This window comes from Giraffa tippelskirchi, chromosome 10 (genome assembly GCF_054371585.1).
Source record: "Giraffa tippelskirchi isolate mGirTip1 chromosome 10, T2T-mGirTip1v1.2.pri, whole genome shotgun sequence".
Taxonomy (NCBI): domain Eukaryota; kingdom Metazoa; phylum Chordata; class Mammalia; order Artiodactyla; family Giraffidae; genus Giraffa; species Giraffa tippelskirchi.
Window position 1 is genome coordinate 1,485,529 of NC_137284.1, and position 20,522 is coordinate 1,506,050.

At 62.6% G+C, this 20,522-nt stretch overlaps 1 protein-coding gene across 50 annotated transcripts; it reads left to right on the forward strand.

Annotated features, from left to right (window-relative positions):
• Positions 1 to 1,284: 1,284 nt before the first annotated feature.
• Positions 1,285 to 17,352, forward strand: TNNT3 (troponin T3, fast skeletal type). Of its 50 annotated transcripts, XM_081533236.1 has the most exons (17): positions 1,285 to 1,338; positions 4,395 to 4,427; positions 4,539 to 4,552; positions 4,986 to 5,003; positions 6,081 to 6,098; positions 6,233 to 6,274; positions 7,259 to 7,279; positions 7,487 to 7,501; positions 9,880 to 9,898; positions 12,451 to 12,496; positions 13,110 to 13,226; positions 13,330 to 13,407; positions 13,663 to 13,776; positions 13,857 to 13,966; positions 14,048 to 14,138; positions 15,691 to 15,731; positions 17,152 to 17,352. In XM_081533236.1, exons 2-17 carry the CDS (start codon positions 4,411 to 4,413, stop codon positions 17,204 to 17,206), a joined length of 816 nt encoding a protein of 271 aa, XP_081389362.1. In that variant the 5' UTR covers positions 1,285 to 1,338; positions 4,395 to 4,410; the 3' UTR covers positions 17,207 to 17,352. The 50 variants fall into 50 exon arrangements, with proteins under 50 accessions (XP_081389362.1, XP_081389360.1, XP_081389363.1 ...); XM_081533234.1 differs by lacking the exon at positions 4,539 to 4,552 and having other exon boundaries at positions 4,395 to 4,431; XM_081533237.1 differs by lacking the exon at positions 7,487 to 7,501.
• The last annotated feature ends 3,170 nt before the right edge of the window (positions 17,353 to 20,522 follow it).

The window sequence follows — 20,522 nt, forward strand, 5'->3', positions numbered from 1 at the left end:
CTGTCCACCCCCTGGCTGAGGACGGCGGGCCCACCCTGCCTGTCTCGAGCCCCATGGCCTTATCTCCAGCTTGCAGAAATTGGATGAGGTGCTGAGGGAAACCTTCCAGAAGGCTTGGGGGACCGGAGCAGGGCATGGAGCCAGGGGGCTCCAGGGCTGGGGTGTGAGGGCGGCCATCCTGACACCCCTGGCCCTGAGCCTCCGGAGGACAAGACCCTCATCTGAGTCTGCTGGGGACCACCCCCTGGCCTGGCCCCTCGCCCACCAGCCACGGCTCTGGGTCGGGCCAGTGCCCTCGGAGCAACCACGGCCCCACCGAGCCTCTCGGGTCTTCCCGGCCCCCCTTCCCTGCTCTGCATCTCGGCTCCCCCACCCGACGGGCAGACCCAGAGGAGCTTGTGGCCTCACTGGCCCGCGAGGGACCGTGGGAGGCCATGGGCAAGGTGTCTGCCGATTGGACAGTGCCGCCTGGGGTCACGAGGAGAGAAAGAGCGGGCTCCATGGGCGAGTGGCGGAGCCCACTGTGGGCAGCATGTGGAGCCCAGCCTGTGGCCAGAGGGAAGCCCACAGCGTCTGGACCCCGAGGTGGGAGCTCCTGAGCTGACTGCAGAGGTGCGGCCCCCGGCACCAGGAGATGCCAGACCCCGTGCGGTCAGAGGCGGGTTAGCATCTCGCTCACCCATTCACGCTGTGTGTCCCCAGCGCGTCACCCAGAGAACCTGGTCTGGCCACTAAAGGGGCTCCCACCCGCTGGGGGCCTGGCCAAGGACTCACAGGCCCTCCATTCCACGAGGGCTCGGAGACCTCAGGCCGCCCCCTCCGATGAGGAGGCTGGGTGGGCCCGGGGCCTGGCTGGACAAATGGCAGACCCTTCCTGGGAGGACCCCCTCTCTGGGCGTCTCCTTAGAGAGAGGGGCAGCTGCCCGGGAAGTCAGGGCCCCAGCCCTGGGGACTTCAGTCCAGCCAGGCCCAAGGAGAGTCCTTGGCTGCCTCCTCAGAGCCACCCAACACTTTCTTCACCCTCCTCAGCCCATCAAGAATGTGCCCGCTGTCGGGGGAGTAAAAATAGAAGCTGACACTTGGCGGGGGAGGAAGGCACCCCCGACTCCTCGGACGCAGCCCCCTCCTCGGGCCTCCTCTGCTATTCCTATACTTGGTCAGGGGCCTCGGGGCACGGCCCCTGCCCGCCCGCACGCTCCCGGCCACCCGGGCCCGGCCAATGGGCTGCCGGGCAAGATCGAATGTCACTATAACTCGAGGGCGTGCAGCCGGCGGGCAGTGCCTGAGCCGGTCCTGTCCACAGGGAGCTCCTGCCCGTCTCTCCAGACCCAGCCGCAGGTCAGTAGAACCACGGGCAGCCCCGGGCCTGGGCTGGCCTGCTGTGTGCTGGCGGCCTGGGGTCCCCAGACACGGACACCGGGCCTTCCAGCCTCTCCACGCTAAGCACAGCAACTCAGAGACTCCAGGAAGCCACCCCGGGGTCTCAAGGGTCTGGGATGCGGGCACCTTGGGGGTCACATTCGCTGAACATTGGATGCAGAAGAAGCTGTCTTATACCAGAGCACAGGGTCTGGGGAGGACCAGGAGGGAGGAGGAAGGGGGACCCCTGGGAGGCCCGGGGGGCGGGCCCCGGGGAAGACAGAGAGAGGTGAGGATGTGGGGTGGAGAGGCCAGGAAGGGGCTTTGTCCAGGGCTGCAAGGCCACCCTCTGCGGAGGGACCACCGCTGCCCACTTGGCCTTGGCCAGCTTTTCCTCGGAGGCTCAGGCTCTCAGCCCAGTGGCCACTGCCCCCAACACCACCGTTTGTAAAGATGAAAACGAGGGTGGGGCATGTGTGATGCCCTGCCGAGCAGGTCTGTGTAAGGGGGCAGCCGGGACCCCAGCGGCCTGGGGGTTAGTGTCCAGTGGTCAAGGCCAAGAGTGGACAGGACAGGGGCCGGGGCAGAGGGAGGAGCGGGCCGCCGGTATCTGTCCCGTCCGCCCGTCTCGGCCTGGGCAGAGAAGCACGTGCTCCCAGGAGGCTCAGCCTGAGCTCCCCAGCCCTGTGCTCCCCCCACTGCCTTTCCTGTGCCCCTGGGGCCAGGGCCCAGCCGTCCTCCTGACGTCATGGGACGGGGCGCCCTCGCCAGGCAGCAACCTTTCTGGTGCCCTCGACCATTCTGGGAGGAGACGGCTGGGGAGCCACGGCCGCACGGGACGGCGGGGGCCCGAGGGTCATGCAAGAGGGTCAGGGTCCCACAGCGAGCGAGCAGCAGGGCCTCCTGGCTCCCCGCCCACCCCCCCTTGTCACTTGGGAAGGAAGGAAGGAGGAGGGGTCCCCGAGGAGCAGTGACCTCAGAGGCTGTTTGCACAATGGCCCCTCTGAGGGCAGGACATGAAATGGACAGCTGGTTTCCTTCTCAGCTGTCGAAATGCCACCCTGCCCCCAAGAACCCCCCACCCTGGGCCCCTCCCCGACGGATGGGGGGTGCACAGAGGAGCCACGCTGTCACCCACAGGGCTTCACCGGGTGGAGGAGCAGGGGCCCCGAGGGCCCTCGGTTTCCCTGTTTGGAGGGTGGGCACCCTGCCTGGGGGTGCAGGGCAGAGTCCTCCGGCCCAGAAGACAAGAGGGCATGGAGACCTGCAGGGGAGGTTACGGGGGGGCGGGGGGGCAGGCGGGCCAAGACCTGAGCTGGAGGCTGTTCTCAGCCCCCCTCCCACCATCTTGGGTTTCTGGGCAGAGGTGTCTTGCCTAATCTGGGTGCCTATTTCTGCACGTCTCAGCTGCCACTGACTCCTTAAAAATAACCCACCCTGGACTCCGGCCATGACCACCCCTCTCAAGGCGGTGACAGGTGTCAGGTGCTGCCAGGGGGAGAGGGGGGCACAGCCAGGGCATGAAAGCAGCTTGGGTGGGGCGGGGGCCCAGCACCCAGGGACGGGCCCACGGGGGGCCGTGGGAGCCGCATGCTGGATGAAGCAGGAGGCTGTGACTTGAGGGGGCAGCGGAGCCCCAGGAAGGGAGAGGAGGCTGGGAAAGCGCCTCTTGGCTTCCTGGAGGGGGTTAGCAGAGATCCATCCGCTGGTTAATTTTGCATGGAGCTTAAATTGCTTTGGGAAAATTAACATTCTTGACAGAGGCTTCGGAAAACTGTTCCCACCTTAGCAATGCGATGTAAATGCATTTTTCGATGATGAACTTGTGTTTTTCTTATGCAAAGCTCCCGGGGGGCCAGAACCATTGTCTTCAAGTGGGCTGTAGCGTGTTGTCATGAACTCTGTTTTTCAAAACCCCGGGCCAACATTCTGATGCAGCTGCCCTGAGCGTTCCCAGGCCCCGGCTGCCTCAGGCCTGCACCGGGGCCAGCTCACGGAGAGATGGTCCCTGAGCGTGCTGGCCCGGAGCCGGCCGCACCTGGACGCATGCAGCCAGTCCCGGGCAAGAGTTTCTTTGCAGACGTTGACAAATTCAAGAGCATCTTGGGGGCCTGGGAAAGCAGGCTGAGGAGGAACGGGGCCGTTTGCTCAGTTCTCAGAGGGCGTGTGGGCCTGGCAGGGGCACCAGGCTGGGGGGGTGGGTGGCCGCGTGGACACTCAGAAACAAACCAGACCCATCCAGATGAGCTCAGGGCTCAGTCTGCTGGGGCAACGGGGAGAAGGGAAGGAATGGATGCCTCGTGCTTGCTTGTGATTTTGGAAAAGGGCTCCGCAGAGGACCATGAGGGACCCCAAGGACTCCCCGGGTGCCCCCATCAGAGGACGCAGCATCCTCATGGGAAACCATGAGTGGGAGAGGGGAGCGTGGCTCCTTCCCGAGGAGTGGGCCTTGTGGGGACAGCAGGCGGAAAGGCCAGGGAAGGTCCACAGTGCCCGTTTTGAGGAGTCAAGCTCTGTAATTCAGAGGCTCCCTGGGAGCCCCCTCCCCTCTCGCCCCACCATCTAGGCTCAAGAGCAGAGACCACCAAGAGGGAGGTTTTGAGCAACCTCTGCAGGGCCTCACGGGCCCAGAGCTGCCAGGAGGGGCCCCCGCCCCGGCCCGCACAGCCGCGTGCTTTCTGGATGATCCTCCTTGGGGAGCGCTACAGAGAGCATGTCCGCCTGGCCACCACCTCCCAGCTCCCGCCCAGCTCCAGGATTCCAGGCTGCAGGCCCGAGCCAGGCCCGGAAGGGGGGCGGAGGGGGATCGGATCTGGGGCGAAGAGGACTGGGGGCCTGGGGCCTCAGAGGAAGCAAGGCAGCCTGCTGAGGAGGCCCCGCGCGGGCGCGGCCCGCCCAGGCCAGGGAGCTGGCCCTCGACCCCTGTGCAAGGACGGCTCCCCACAGTCGGCTCTTTGAGCCCACCCCTCACATTCCCACACCTCGAGGCCCAGGCAACTCCTCATTCTCACCCCATCTCCTCCCACCCCCCGCAGAAAGCACCCAGCCGCCATGTCGGACGAGGAAGTGTGAGTACCCGCCCGCTTCCAGACCCCTGGACCTCGCTGTGCTCAGAGGCCAGAGGAGACCCCCCAACCCCTGCCAAGAACTGACCCCTCACCCCTCCCCTCTCCCCACAGCGAGCACGTGGAGGGTAAGTGTGGATGTCAGACTCTCTCTGCGTCGGCTCTAGACAGAAAGCCCAGATGGCACGGGGCTTTCCACCTGCGGCCAGCGCCTCACCCGGGGAGCCCCCCCAGAAGCCGCGGGCGTGTGGACGCCCCTCTGCAAACAGGCCCCCACCCCTGCCCCCACGCCTCTTCTCAAAGGACAGGTCCCCAGCCCAGCCCATGGACACCCTGCCCCATGACACCCCACTTGCAGAGTGAGGATCGTGCTCCCATCTCAGGACCAGGCCTTCGAGGCCCAGACCCCTGCCCACGAGCCTCTGCCATCTCAGAGCCTTTGCCTCTTCTTGGTCCTTCTCTGACAGCAGGTGATGGGCAGGCTGGCCCGTCCACCTCTGTTCAGGCTGGCCCCCCGCCGCCCTCTAACCGGTTCCTCTCCTTTGTTCTACCCCCTTGCAGAAGAGTACGAGGAAGAAGGTAACAGAGGCGCCCCCGAGCCACTCCCCGCAGGCCCCCACCCAGCTCACCCATTAACCGTCCACCTCCGTGATCATTAATCCCCACCTCCCGCACCCCTAACAGCCCCCTCTTCCCTCCATCGAGAGGCGCTCATTAATCGTTCCTTAATACTTCTGTATTATTATGTATCATTTATACATAATAATCTCACGGTATCCCTGGTGTGTGAGGTTAGCTGGAATTTGGTCATGAAGACACTCACCTCATTAATAGCGAGTCTGCTGTGCCGCCCACCTGTCTGGCACTCTCTATCCTCTCTGTCTCTCTGTCTCTCACGCTGTCTCTCTCTGTCCCTGTCTCTCCCAGCCTCTCCCCCTCTCCCTCCCTCTGGGAGTGGGGACCCCCAGGTGGGTCAGGAGGCCCCTCCCAGTGGGTCGAGTCCCTGCAGGCAGGCAGCCCGGCCCCCGAAAGGGTGTGCGGGGCGGTCCGCAGCCCCGACCATCAGGCTCTCCTGAGCTCTGCTGGGCAGGCTCTCCTGTGGGGTGTTCTGGGCGCTAGGTTTTGAAAATATTTTGAAAACACTTGGCTACCCTAACAACGTGAGCAAAACTCTTCTTTTTTCTGCCGAAAAGGTGGAAAGCCTTCTTTTTGAGAGGGAAGCGTGGTCCCGGGCGGTGCCCTTCCCAGGGGAAGTCGATGGGGCTTGCGGGCAGGCCCCCGAGTGGGCTCCTGCAATACCTGCCTCTGCCACCCGCCGCCAGGCCCCCTGAGGACGCCAGCCCACACCTCTCTGGGTTTCCCCCTAACCTGTCCTCACGTCCGGTACCTCCAGGCTCAGGGCACTTAGCGAAACCCTCTGGTGCAGAGACACCTCAGTCCAGGCCCTGCTCCCCAAGGACAGGGGAGGGCGGGACCCCAGGACCCGGAGCAGGCCGCCCCGCGGAGGCCCTGCGCACCCGCCATGCCCGCCAGCCTCCCTGGTGCCTGGAGCGCCCACTGCCTGTGGCCCCCCACTCCGGGGCACCTCCCTTCCCAGCCCCCTAATGACTGTCCTGTTCCCTCTCTCCCTCCTGCTCCCCCTGGTTCCCACCGCAGAAGAAGCCCAGGAGGAAGGTAAGTAGGGTCCCAGACCCCGGCCCCCAGCCCTGTCCCCCGACCCTCACGTGACCCCACGTGCCCCACCCTCTAAGGGTGTGCAGTGTGCTCCGGCCTAACCTCTCCTCTCTCCTTCCGCCCTGCACACCCAGCGCCCCCCCCGCCTGCAGAAGTCCCTGAGGTCCAGGAGGAAGGTATGCGGACACAGGACTTCTGGGCCCCATGTGGGGCCTGGGGCTGGCTGCGGCACAGTGGGCCGGGAGGGGGCGGCAAGATGCCAGCCAGCCAAGGGGCCCCCACATGTGGCCCCCACGTAACCCACTAACCATGGCCAATGCTTGACCAGAGAGGGCCGGCCCCCCGAGGGCCAGCACTGCCCCCCCGATATGGGACGGGCGGCAGACAGGGCCATCCACCCCCTAGCCCAGGGAGGGCGGGTCAGCGGGGAGACCACTGGACCCCATGAGACCTAGCTGTCCTGGGGACATCCCTAAAGCCAGCCTCCTGCCCCAGGGTGGGCACCTGAGCGTGCCCAGCACCTGATCCCTCCACAGGGGTCTTGGGGGAGCCCAGGGTGATGGTGGAACAGCCCCTGTGGTCTGTGCCCCCAGCCAGGCCGCAGTGCCCTGCGTGGGCCCCCTCCAGCCTCCCCCAGGGGGCTCCCTCCCGGGTCAGGGGCGGGACTGTGGCATGGGAGGGGCGGGAACCCTGGGGTTGGCTCAGTGGTCAGGGCAGCTGAGAGCTGGTGCCCAACACCCAGGCTCCTCCATGGGCGCAGAGAGAAAAGGCCGTGGGCCCCCCGGCATCGAGCTGGGAGGAAGCTTCCCTTCCAGGCCCCGGGGGTCACCCTCCAGGCCACAGCTCTGCCCCTGTGGAAGTCCTCAGGGGCCTGAAGGAGGCGGGAAGGGAGGGGGTGGCCAAGTGAGGCCAGACCCCAGTGGCCCCTCAAGCAGCAGGGGTGTCCCGAGAGAAGCGAAGCCTGGCGTGCAGGCAGGGACAGGACTGGGGGGCGCTGCCCCGGCCAACATTGACCTTGTCTCGCTCACTCCCTGCACGCTCCCCACCCCCGGGCCTCGGCCACTGACCCTCCCATGGCGACCGGCTGTTTCCATTAACCCGGGATCCTTTCTCCTCTGGCCTCTGACCCGCGCTGCCTCTTGTCCCATGGCCCTCCTTAGTCCATGAAGTTCATGAACCAGGTATGTGCCATGGCTTCAGTCCCGTGTGGGCACGTGTGCACACGGGGCGTGTGTGGGTGTGAGCCGCAGCCTGGCCGACAAGGAACAAGATGGGCCACGTAACCCACTCACTGTGCGGTCTGCTTGCCCGCCGCCTGCCCCCAGCCTCTGCCCGAGGTTCATAGTGGTTCTCTCCCCCCCCCCCCCACCACGGTGCCGCTTCTACAGAGGAAGTCCAGGAAGGTATGCTCGCCCCCCATCCTGAGGCCTGAGCCCCCGCCGCGCCCTCCCCCTGCCTGCCTGACTCTCCCCGCTGCCGTCCGGAGGGCTGGGGACTGGGTGTTATGCTTAGGCCGGGGATGGGGAGGGTGGTTGAGGGTCAGACGGCCGACAGGCAGCGAGCATTCAGGGCTGAGGGGGTGAGGCCCCGTCCGGGGCGCGGCAGGAAGGTCAGCCTCGAAGGGCCTGGGAGAGGGGTGCTGGGAGGATTGTACTGGGGTCCACTGGGACCCCCTGGATCCCGCAGGCTGGGTGGAGAAGGGCAGAGGGGAGAGGCAGGGCCCCAGACAGCAAGGCAGAGTGGAGAAGTTGCAGGGGGAAGGGAAGGGTGGGCAGGCAAGCGGGGTGAAGCCGAAAGTCAGGCTGAGGCCGAAGCGGGGGCCCAGGGGCCTGGAAGCGCTGGGGTCCCCTGGGTGGAGCCATCGGGGCCCAAGTCAGAGCCCCTTGCCTTCACACGGCCCTCGTGGGGCTGCAGAGGGCCTCCCCGCGGGGCCTCAACCCAGAGCACAGGCTCCAAACTGTCTCCCCTTCCCAGGGCCTCAGCAAGACCATCTGCAAGACAAAGGGGGCGGCTGGGCCCGAGGGTCAGGAGGTGGACACTGGGCCTGGGGGGAGCCAGGGTCCAGGCAGGGATGTGGGGGTCAGGAGGTCACCAGGTCACCCTGGAACCAGCCCTGGGGCCGACAGACAGACAGACAGACAGGCTGGGGATGCCAGGTCGCTTCCTGCTTGCCTGCCGCCTGGGAGCTTGGCCGCACGGTGCTTTGCCTCCCCCGGCTCCCCGCCCCCCACCAGGTGCCGGGGCTGGGGGGCGGTGATGTCAGGCCCACCTGAAAGCTGAGCAGCCCCAGCAGGCGCAGGAGGCTGTTTGTGCGAGTGGGGGCCGGTTGCTAAGCAACCTAGGGATCTGCGCGCTTAGGAAGGGGGTGCCGGGGAGACCCTGACCACAGCCCTCCTGCCCCGGCCAGGCCCCCAAGAGGGGGCACCGGCAGTTCAGACAGGCTGAGGGCCAGACGTGGACGGCTCTGTCCTCGCCACCAAAGGCCCGGGAGCAGGGGCAGGCTCCTGGCCCTCAGGGCCAAGCTGATCCAGGTCCAGCGCCCTCGGGCCTCAGCCTCGGTGTTCTTGTCCCCTCGGCTTGGGACCTCCACTAGCCAGGCTTCTGCAGGTCTGATGCCCCTGGAGACTTTATCAGCCTCGTTGTTCAAGAACCCCTGGGTTTCAACCCAACGAAATCCAGGGGTCAGGTCCCCAGAGCCACCCGCCCCTGGTCACTGTCGTTCAGTCACTCAGGCGTGTCCGACTCTGCTCACACTCAACATCCATGGAGTTGGTGATGCCATCCAACCATCTCATCCTCTGTCACCCCCTTTCCTGCCCTCAATCTTGACCAGCATCAGGGTCTAGGTTTGTCATAGCTTTTCTTCCAGGGAGGCCACCCCCAGTGGAAAGGCTTAAGAAAGCCCGCAGCCAGCGCCCACGGCCCTCCGCGGCCCCTCCAGCCACCGCTGGCCTTCTGGGCCAGGGCGGAGGTCTCCCCGGGCATGCTGGCCCCGCAGCTAGCTCTTCCGACCCTCCCGGACAGAAGCCCTGCAGCCTTCAGAGGGGATCACCAGTGGGGTCCAGGCCAGCGCCCGCCCGGGGGAAGCGGGGTTCAGGGGTGCCCCGGCTGGCCCGCCCCCAGCCCGCGCCTGCGCCCCGCCGCTTTCTCTTGCATGTGCGCTTCTGCCTGAAGACGCGGAGCAGGAGGACTGGGAGGACCAGGCAGGTAAGGCCGGGCCCCTGGCTGCACGCGGTGCCCGCGCGGAGTTGGGACAGACCCTGGCAGAGAGGCCTGCCCGCCCGGGGTCTGTCTCAGGGGCTCCCGGTCCCCCTCGCTCAGCTGCCTGTCCAGCCGTCCGTCCTGCTCTTCTGATGCCGGGGCCTCCGCGGGCCGGGCCTTGCTGCTTCGAGCTGCGTCCGCCGCAGGGGCTTAGCTCTGTCTGAGCTTCCGCCCTACACCAGCACCGGGGGGTCAGCAGGGGCCCAGCGGGCAGGAAGATGCTTCCTCCACCCGGGCCCCAACCTTAGTCCCGTCTCTGCCCCAAGGGCGTGGCACCTCCGGGCCCTGTCTCCCCTTCTCGCTGCGCCCCCTGCCCTGGGTCAGGCACCCATTCTCCTCCTCGGAGCCCACAGGGACTCCCGTGGGCCCTGGGGCGGGGGATGTCCCCGGCCCCTGGGGGCTGGGAGGCCAGGTCCACTGGCTGGGAGGGCCCTGGTCAGGCGCACACAGGGCCTGCAGGCTGTGCGCTCACCTGGTCTCCCCATCTCCTCTCTCCCCCTGATGCCGCCCTGCTGACCAGAGGAGAAGCCGAGACCCAGGTGAGTGCGGGGCTGGGCCGGGCTGGACGCTGGGCAGGCGAGGGGGCCTGTGAGGCCTGGAGGCCAGGCTCGGGTGGGGCCCGGTCCCGAAAGAGAGGCCATGAAGCTCGTTAAGCCCTGGAGACCCAAACCCTTGAGGGGCCGCAGCCACTCCTTTGCTCCTGAATTTGGGGTTCTGGATTCCGAATGAGGCTCGCCCGGGGAATGGGGTCACCGGGGTACCCCGCAGACCTGCCCTGGTGCTTCACCCTGGGAACGGGTAAGGACGGACTCTGGAGGTCCAGTCCATGCCCCGGACCATGCAGAGTAGACAAGGATGGCTTCCTGCAGGAGGAGGTGCTGGGCAGAGGAAGGAAGGGGGCAGGAAGCTGGGGGAGTTGGGGCAGAGAGAGGGAGGCCCCCTGGAGCCCTCTCGGCCCTTTTCAGCGCCTGCCCTCCTGGCCACGCTGCCCCCCGCATCTCCCAGGGCCCTCAATGTGAATGGTGGGGTGCTGGGAGGGAACGTCTCGGCCTTAAAACCCGCCTGGAAGCAAAACCTTGACCGGAGCCACGATCTTCCCCTTCGTGGGGGCTTTGAGCCCCCAAGGGAAGCTTCGTCCTCGTTCAAAGAGATGTTCTCTCCCTCATTTGGCCCACAAGCTAGTGGTTCAGAGGTTTCTTGTTTTAATCCGGCATTCCTGATTTTCTGTTTCTGATAAGTACGTGCAAGCCCACGGCCCTCTGTACGTGATTCACCCGCGTCCTCGGGGACACGTGCCTCCTTTGCTCTGCAGGGGAAGGCGTGTCAGCGCCTGAATGCAGGCCAAGTCCTCGCTCCCACTTAGGGGAGCCCTGCGGACTCTCCACAGAGGACTGGAAATATGCGAATGTGTAGCCAGCACATTTCCATCCGTTACACTTTATTTTTCAGCAATTTTAAAGAAAGCTGCCGGGTCACAAGATAGTTTCTAGTTTTAAAAAAATGTTTGTGTTTTCATTATGAAAATAAAACACCTCATTAAAGAAAATTTGGAAAATACGTAAAAGTCCAATGAAAAAAAAAAATCATCTATAACTCTCCCACCCCGCCAGCCAGACTGCGGAAAAGAGGAGAAAGAAATAAAAAGGCTTATTTCTTCCTACTCTTTTTCCATGCATAGGACTCGGAAAAAAGGATTGAAACTCTGAGCTGTTTTTCAAACATCGTCTTGTCTATACAGCCTTGAATTCTGCTTTTCTAAAATGCAGCGCTGTTCCTAAGTATTTTTCCATGTTTTTACATAGGCTTCTTAAATATTTTGAATGGCCACATAATATTCCATCAATTGGACAAACCATAATTTTCCTAACCATTCCTCTATTGCAGGATATTAAGGCTTTCCCCAATATTTTACTATCATAAATAACGCTGGGTGGAAAGCATTTTCTGTCTTTCGGGTTATTTCCCTAGGCCGCATTCCCAGAATGGAATTACTGGGTCAAAGAGTAGGAACGTTCTTAAGGCTTTTGATGTCCTCTGCCAAAAGGCTTCCACGAGGGCCGCCAGCGCGGCCTCCACACCACATGCCCGGGGCCCGCGACGTGCCTGCACACGGAGCCTCTGACGGGTGGATGAGAAACGGCCTCTCTGGCTTGTTTTCGTTCACATTCCTTTGATGGCTCGGGAGCCTCTCCCACGTGTGTTGACTGGTGGTCTTTCTTCTCGGGGAGCTGCTAGCGTTCACCCTCTGCCCATTTATCTAACGGCGGGGGCGTCTCTATGTTTTCTTAATAATCGGTTTGCATGAGGATATAAGTCTTCTCTGTATTTGCTGAAAATATTTTTCTAGTCTGGTTTTCCCCCCTTTCACGTTGTGCCTTTTTCCATAAGTTTTTCATTTGCATGGACTCATCTGGCCATCTTTGCTTGAGTGGGACCTTCTGAGCTCAGAAAATCGCTTCCCTCGCCAGCATCCCAATCCACGTTCAGTTCCACTCTCTTCTTTTTTGAAGAAATTCTTGTTTCTGTTGTTGATTTCACTCTTTGCTCTGTCTGAGATGTATGGGGGGAGGGGAGGGCCGTGGCCTTCACGGCAGGAGGGATTCGGGAGGGATCGCATTTCTTCTCCGCATGGCGTGCGTTCTGCCCAGCACCCTCTTCCTCTGGGTCCCCAGAAAGAAAGGTCAAAGAGCGACCAGAAAAACGCAAACGGTCAGCTGAGATGGCCGTTCCTGACCACAAAGGCCAAAGCCCCCGGAAGGGCCTACGGTGACCACCTTGCCTTCTTTTGTCTGTTTGAGAAAGAGAACAAGGTCACCGTTCCTGGGCGAGCAGGGCTGAAGCAGCCCTTGAGAGGCCCAGGAGTGGGCAAGACAGACGGACGCTAAGAGGTTATAAGCTTCTAGAAGGGTCAAGCCACTCTGGGAACAGTGGGCTCCATATTTGATAAGAACAAGGTCAGGCCACGTGCCCTCAACTGGGTGCCAGGGTGAAGGGCAGGAGGGCCAGCCTGGGGCCAGGCCAGGTTGGGTCCAGCCCACCATCCCGGTAGGGACCCGCTCACCGTACTCATGAGCCTCTCTCTGTTCTTCAGACTCACTGCTCCTAAGATCCCAGAAGGGGAGAAAGTCGACTTCGATGTAAGTTTACAGGACCTAGGTTTACACAGTCTCCCCAGGCCCCCAGCCTCTGGCTCCAGGCTGAGCCTGAGAAGGTGACATCCTCTAGGGCAGCCAGAACTGGGGCTTCCTGGTTCCACGCAAGCCGGGATTCATTCCCGGGTCAGGGGGAACTTGCCCGGGAATAACACCTTTCTTCCTTCCTCCCCATTCATCCATCCACTCACTCCCCATCTCTCCCTATCTGTCCATCCATCTGTGCATCCTCCCATCTGTCCACCCACTCCCTGTCCATCCATCCACTCATCTCCCCATCCATCCAATCACCCACTCAACTATCCATCCATCCATCTGGGCATCCTCCCATCCGTCCACCCACTCCCCACCCATCCATCCGTGTATCCAACAGACTACCTCGCTCCCCAGTTTCCTCTCTGTCCAACTCACCCAGGCATCTCTGGGCATAACAGTGAGGCCAAGTCAGAGGAGTCCATCCCAGGGGTGCTCACTGACCTCAGGGTTGTGCACGGCCTGGACTCCCCCACAAGGAGGGCCCCGCTCTGGCCGTGTGGCTGAGGGAGCTGGTGGCCCGAGGTTCGAGAGGAGGGTGGGTGTGATGGGCCTGTCCCCACAGGACATCCAGAAGAAGCGCCAGAACAAAGACCTCATGGAGCTCCAGGCCCTCATCGACAGCCACTTCGAGGCTCGGAAGAAGGAGGAGGAGGAGCTGGTCGCCCTCAAGGAGAGAATCGTGAGTCCAGTCCTGCAGGTCTGGGTGGAGGCCGGGCTGGTGGATGTGGCTGGGGGTCCGGGGAAGGGCCAGGCCGGGCTGACCCGCTCCCCTCCGGCTGCAGGAGAAGCGCCGGGCAGAGAGAGCCGAGCAGCAGAGGATCCGGGCAGAGAAGGAGCGGGAACGCCAGAACAGACTGGCGGTGAGGCTGGCCCCCCGGCCCCCGGCCCCCGGCCCCCAGCCCTAGGAGCCCCAGCTCCTGGACCTCCCGCTTTCTGACATTCCCCTTGACACTGGCCTAGGAATCCAGGCCATCAGCCAAGTTCCCCCGGCCCGCAGAACCCCTGGGAGAGGGCAGACCCGACGGGGACCGGGACCTCCAGCAGGTTCCCAGCCCAAGCAGGTCCTCGACACCTGCGCTGAGGTCTTGGCTGCGGCGGGGGGGGTATCCCCGCAGGAGGAGAAGGCACGGCGGGAGGAGGAGGACGCCAAGAGGAGGGCTGAGGACGACCTGAAGAAGAAGAAGGCCCTGTCCTCCATGGGCGCCAACTACAGCAGCTACCTGGCCAAGGTGAGCGCAGGCACAGAGCCCAGATGCCCCCCGCGGCCCCGGGCCGGCGGCTCGATGCGCCCCCTCCCGTGCCCCCTCAGGCCGACCAGAAGAGAGGCAAGAAGCAGACGGCCCGGGAGATGAAGAAGAAGGTGCTCGCCGAGCGGAGGAAGCCCCTCAACATCGACCACCTCAGCGAGGACAAGCTCAGGTGAGGAACCGCCTGGGGGCGGCGCCCGGCCCCGCCTGCTGGGGCCGATCCGCCAGCCCCTCACCCACGGCCGCCCCCCAGGGACAAGGCCAAGGAGCTCTGGGACACCCTGTACCAGCTGGAGACCGACAAGTTCCAGTACGGGGAGAAGCTGAAGCGCCAGAAATACGACGTGAGTGGAGTGTCCTTGGCCTTACCTGCCGGCGGGCACCCCGAGTCCCTGGACCCCGACCGAGCCCCCTGCCCCACGGGGGGCCCTGCCCGGTGTCTGCCAGGCCGGCCTCACGTCAGCACGGTGCTGGAGCTGGCAGGGGTGCAGTGGGGCAGAGTGCCCGTGCTGGGGGCGGTCTGGAGACTCGGTGTCCTGAGCCCACCAGGGGGGCACTGAGTTCCTCTGGGGTGGGGTTCCGCCTCACACAGCCTCCTCTGCAAACCCAAGTTCTGGCTAGGCCAGCCCTGGGGACTCAGAACTGGGGAGGGGGCCTGGCCGGTGCCTCCCCCACCCTGGGGTCACAGCTCAGGTCGGCAGCCCTGGGGGGACACTCCCCTCGGAGTCAGCACGGGCCTGGGATGGGGGTGGGTACTGACCCTGATGATAGACCCGCAACGGGAAGCCCAGACCCCTCCCTCCAGCCTCTGGTGTCCCCTGGGGAGGACCGTCCACTCTCAGGGCCCCTTTCCTGCTGGCCCGAGACAGAGGGTGTGGGTGACCAGTGCCAACAGCTGGATGAGTCCTGGCCCCTTCTCAGGAGCCTGGTGCCCTTGGGCAGGTTGCCTGGTCCTCCTGCACCTCAATTTCCCCGCCTCCCTCTGGGGAAGACCCTCCCCCGGGGGGCCAGGTGAGGGGGCACCACGCTCTGCCAGGGCTCCCAGCTGGCCTTGGAGATGGGCTTCAGAGAGAGTCCAGACTGGCCCCACTCATGCTGAGCCAGGAGAGCAGGCCCCGGCACAAGTGTGCACAGTGGTTCCCCGGGAGCTCGGAGAGCCTCGAGGGCCTCGGACCAGGCCGGCCCCGCGCACACAGGGCACGGAAGCCTCGGCCACCCACCCAGCCCCCTAACCGTCTCGGTCTTTCTAGATCATGAACGTCCGGGCCAGAGTGGAGATGCTGGCCAAGTTGTAAGTAGCCGGGTCCACCCTGGGCCAGGCTCCGGTGTTCATGCACGGTGGGGCTCGCGCATGGCAGAAACCTGGGTCGTTGCGGGTGTCGGCGGCAGCGGGCACAGGAGACCCCGGAGGATGTCCCTGGGCCCTCCTGCCCTCCTCCTCCCCCTTGCCTGCCACCTGGGGGCTTCCGAGGCTGACCCGCTGCCCTTCGTCGGCAGCGGAGGCTGGCCCTTGCCTCCCGAGCCTCCCCTGGGTGGTCGGCAGGAGGGAGCAGCTGGGCCAGGGAGCGAGATGGCCGCGGGGATCTGAGCTCCGGCCGCCAGGCGGGGGCAATGCGTGCGAGCCCACCTCCGGCCTGTGCCCCTGCCCCACATCCTGCAGAGGCAGGCAGGTAAGTGGCCAGCTCTGGGGCTGCGGTGTGTCATGGCCCAGGTGTCCAGCTCAGGCCACCAAGAGTAAGTCAGAGACACGAGTCTAAGCCCCTCCAGACCAGAGGAGCCGGGACACAGTAAGAGCACCGAGGCCTGCCAGGTCCACCGAGGGGCCCGCGGGCAGGAGGCCACCATGCAGCCTGGCCCTGTGCGGACGCGCAGGTAAGTCCCCTGTGTTGTTTGCAGATCACCAACCTCAGGAGCCGCATCGACCAGGCCCAGAAGCAGTGAGTAGCCCTGCCCGCCCCATGCTCTGCGCCGGGCACGCAGCCCCACGGAGTCGGCTGCCACTGCCCCCAGGGTCCTGGAGACGTTAGCCTGTGCTGGTGGCAGGCGGCCCTCAGCAGAGCAGTAACAGGACTAACCGGCCGGTCCCTTGGGCCAGCATGTTGGGCCCTGTACCCTGGACCTGCAGCCTCCTATCTCCCGCAACCCCAGAGCCCAGGAGACGGGTGGGGAGCGCCAGCAGGAGGTCCCCAGGGTGGCTGTCAGGGTGACCTGGTGAAGCCAGCCTGGGCTCCTGGACACCCCGCAGCGTGTCACCTCGGCGGTGACCTGGGCAAGGGCTCAGCAGACCCTGCACAGCCTGGGGTGAGACCCCTGGTCTGGGGACGGTGAGCCTGCTGGGTCCGCGGGACCCTTTGCAGCAGCTGCCAGGAAGGGCTGCAGAGCGTGGGCCCAGGTGCTGCCTGCGAGGGTTCAGTCCCCGAGCCTGGAGGCTGAGCTGGGGCACCCCGAGGACTGTGGTGGGGGCTGGCAAAGGCGCACGCCCTTCACCCCGGGCTCCGTGGCGCAGGGCAGGGGTGCTCGCAGGTCACTCGGCTAGGTGTGTGTGTGAGCATGCACGTGTGTGGGTGTGTGTGTGCATGAGCGTGCGAGTGTATGCATGTGCATGGCCCTAAGGGGTCTCAGGCTGGCTTCCGCTGAGGGACACGGGCCGTGGGCAGATCCTCAGTGCCAGGCCTTCCCCTGAAGCCTTGGGAGCCGCAGGGCCCATTCCAGCCTGAAGCTGCCCACGAAGAGCCCTGATGACCGCCCCTCCGCGGCCAGGCCCCCCGCCAGCTCCTGGCTGCCTGCTGTGCACAAGGCTCAGACAGATGGGGTGGGCTCCTGAGGACCTCTGTCCCCCGAGGTCCAGTTCTCACTGGTGACCGAGGGGCCGAGATTCTAGAACAAGACGGAGGCCTCCCAGGTCCCGAGTCCGTCAGGCTGGACTGCTGGCCTGGAGTAAAGAACCGGACCCACCCACTGCCCCTGCCCATCCTGGCCGGAGGGGCCCGGCTCTTTTCAGGCCAGAGTTACTGGGAGGATGGTGGCTCCCTGGGACAGCTGCCCATGCAGGCTCGGGTCCGCCTGACATAAGGCCTCATGCCCCGAGTCCCTCAGGTGGGGAAGGGAGGGAGAGGGGCCAGCTCTTGCCCGCAGCCCCTTAACCTCACTAACGCCCCCGGCACAAAGTCGCCCAGGCCCGGGTGGGCAGGCACAGGTGAGTCACCGCGGCTGGACCAAGGCTGGGGATGCACCCAGGCTGCTGGGGCCGGGCCGGGCCGAACTGCCAGGGTCTGGGGTCTGCTGGGGCCTGGGGAAGGGGCCGGCCAGGGCCCCAGAGCCCCTCACGCTCAAGACCAACTTGCTTCCCATTTACAGCAGCAAGAAGGCCGGGACCACGCCCAAGGGCAAAGTCGGCGGGCGCTGGAAGTAGAGAGGCCGAGGAGGTTCCCAGAGGCAGAGACCCTCGGCCCGCAGGGCTCACGCAGTGGCGTCCGGCCCCCAGGGCCCCCCCGCGTCTCTGTCCTCGCTGTGTCCATGCTCTGGGGCCTGTGAATAAAGTGAGCAGGCTCCCCTCCACCGCGTGTGCGCTGGCTCGTCAGTGGGGCCCGCGGGTGGGCAGGGCATCGCGGGGGCTGCTGTGCAGCTTGGGGCCCAAGGGACACCAGGTGCTCGCCTAGGGGTCAGCTCAGGAGACCCCTGGGCAGAGCTCTTCTCTGCCACAGAGAGCCCCAGGCGCCCACCGGCTCTGCCAGCTGCTTCCGCTTGTGTCAACGGGCAGTCACCCCGTCCCAACCCCACGTGCGAGCCCACCCTGCTGGCCCCCAGTCCCCCCGGGTCCGCTCTGAAGCCAGTTTGGGGCAGCAGAGCTTGACCTTTGCAGAGCGTTCGGAAGGCAGGCCCGGGGCACAAACGTCCCCCAGAAACAGGGCAGAAGGGAGCTCGGAGCAGGGGAGGTGCACGCGGCCCCAGGGAGGGGGAGGAGACCACATCTCAGGGAGCAGTCGTGGCAACACAGACCGTTCTTTCTATATTATACGAGAACAGAGTGCTCCCTGTGTAATAAGTCTGAAAGGCCTGACCAAGTAGAATTACGGAAAATATAAATCACAAAAATTGGATCGAGACACAGAGCTTTGCTCAGCCAAGTATTCACGGAGGAAGCTGCCGAGCCTGGACTGCCCCCCGGGAGGGCTCTGTGGAGCGGGGGGAAGTGGGGAGCATCCTGGCTCAGGCTGCCGCAGGGCGCCGGGCCCCTGACAATGAGCTCGCCCACCCGGATGGTACGTGCCTATACACAGCGTGCACCCCAACACACACACACACACACGTCCACAGGCCCTCGGGCACCCCACCCCCACAAGACAGGGCTACTTGCAGTCAATGTGAATACCCTGCGCCCAGCCAGTGTGCCCTCCTGCAGCAGGGGACTTGAAGGTGAGCACCTCCACGTAACAAACAGTGGGGTCCACCGAGCCCAGCACCGTCCCTCCACGCCGCACGGAAACGACGGGATGAGAGCTGCCCTGGGGAGAGGCGGTCAGCACAGGGGGGCGGGGGGCTCAGCTCACGGAATCGCACAGGTTTAGAGCAATGTGAGCTGAGTCGCAGACGGTGGGAATGCAGGGGAAGAACAAGTCGGGGACGGGAGCAGGAGATTTTCAAGCACATCTCGGGGTCAGGGAGTCAGGATGATGGAAGGCGCGGGGGTGGATGTGCAAGCTCTGAACGGAAGCATTAGGCCTGACTGATGGACGCCGATGGCCCACGGTCCCTCTGAAGGAGAGTGTGCGTGGGGAACATTGCAGGAGCAGGTTATAGACGAGGCTCTGCAGCAAGCTTCAAGCTCTAATGGGAATGTCTCAGCCAACAGTCAGCCCTCTGCAGCCCAGTCGGAACCGATGGCTGAAGGCTTATGAGCATATGTTTAGAAATGCAGAAATGCGCTCTGAATAACTGATGGATCCCAGAGGAGATGGGGAAGACACTTAGGAGGCATCTTAGAGCCCGGTCCCAGAACAGATCCTGATGACTCGGCCCGACCGCTTCCATTAGCAAAGTGAGGGGAAGAGCCGTATTTGTAGTAAGTTAAACGGCTTCCCGGGTGGCTCAAATGGTAAAGAACACGTTCGCATCGCAGGAGACCTGGGTTTGACCCCTGGGTCGGGAAGATCCCCTGGAGAAGGGACTGGCAACCCACTCCAGTGTTCTTGCCTGGAGAATTCCATGGACAGAGGAGCCTGGCGGGCACAGTCCACAGGGTCGCAAAGAGTCAGACACGACTGAGCGACTAACACTGAAATGTCACAGTCAAGAAGTCAGCAAAGGAGCAAAAACCAAACCCTGAGCAGAAGAGAAGCATGGGCGTGAGTAAGGCAGACGGAGGAAGACAGTGAGATGAAGAGACAGGGTCGCCAGGGAGAGCCAGCAAAGTAGAAAGCTGGTTCTTCTGAAGGACTGATAAAATGTCTGGTATGAAAACCAAGTAGATCAGGTAGGAAGGGGAGAAGGCACAAACCTCACTGAAATGAAGAGAAAGCATGTCACAGAGATGGCAGAGACAAGTCTACGATATCTTTGCTACGATAGAATATTTGAAGATGAGATAAAATGGTCAGTTTCCAGGGGAAATGAACTTATTTCATTGAAGCTGGAAACTTGAATAGACTGATTTCATATTAAAAACGTTGAACCAGTGATTATATCCCTCCCCACCAAAAGCTTTTGAAAACTACATCATGATCAAGGGAGTATTCCCTCCAATGCAAAAATAATTTTATGTTAGAAAACTGAGTAATGTAATAATTCATGACACACAAACATAAACAGTTTAAAGGCTGGGAAAAAACTGGATGATAGCACAGTTCACGGTTTCTTAGTCAACCTAGAAGGCAATTTCCTTACCTTGAGGAAGGCGTCTTCCAAAATCCTACAGCAAATCATCCTAATAGTGAACGGTTGGAAGATCACCTTGAAGATCAAGAGTAAGTCAGGAATGTCAGCTTCCCTATTTTCTTGCCTACTAATCCCTGGAAAGAAATGATCATTCATCACAATCAGATAACTGTCTATAAAGAAAATATGGACATAGAATTGTCTATAAAGAAAATATGGACATAGAACATAAAGAAAAAACTAGACATAGAACAACAGACCGGTTCCAAATTGGGAAAGGAGTACATCAAGGCTGTATATCGTCACCCTGCTTATTTAACTTATATGCAGAGCACAACATGAGAAATGCCTGGCTGGATGAAGCACAAGCTGGAATCAGGACTACGGGAAGAAATATCAATAACCTCAGATACGCAGAAGACACCACCCTTATGGCAGAAAGTGAAGAGGAACTAAAGAGCCTCTTGATGAAAGTGAAAGAGGAGAGTGAAAAAGCTGGCTCAAAACTCAACATTTGGGAAGCTAAGATCTCGGCATCTGGTCCCATCACTTCATGGCAAATAGATGGTAAAACAAAGGAAATAGTAACAGACTTTATTTTCTTGGACTCCAAAATCACTGCACATGGTGACTGTAGCCGTGAATATAAAGACGCTTGCTCCTTGGAAGAAAAGCTATGACCAACCTAGACAGCATGTTAAAAAGCAGACTCATTACTTTGCTGACAAAGGTCCATCTAGTCAAAGCTATGGTTTTTCCAGTGGTCGTGTATGGATGTAAGAGTTGGACTATTAAAGCAGAGTCATTACTTTGCTGACAAAGGTCCATCTAGTCAAAGCTATGGTTTTTCCAGT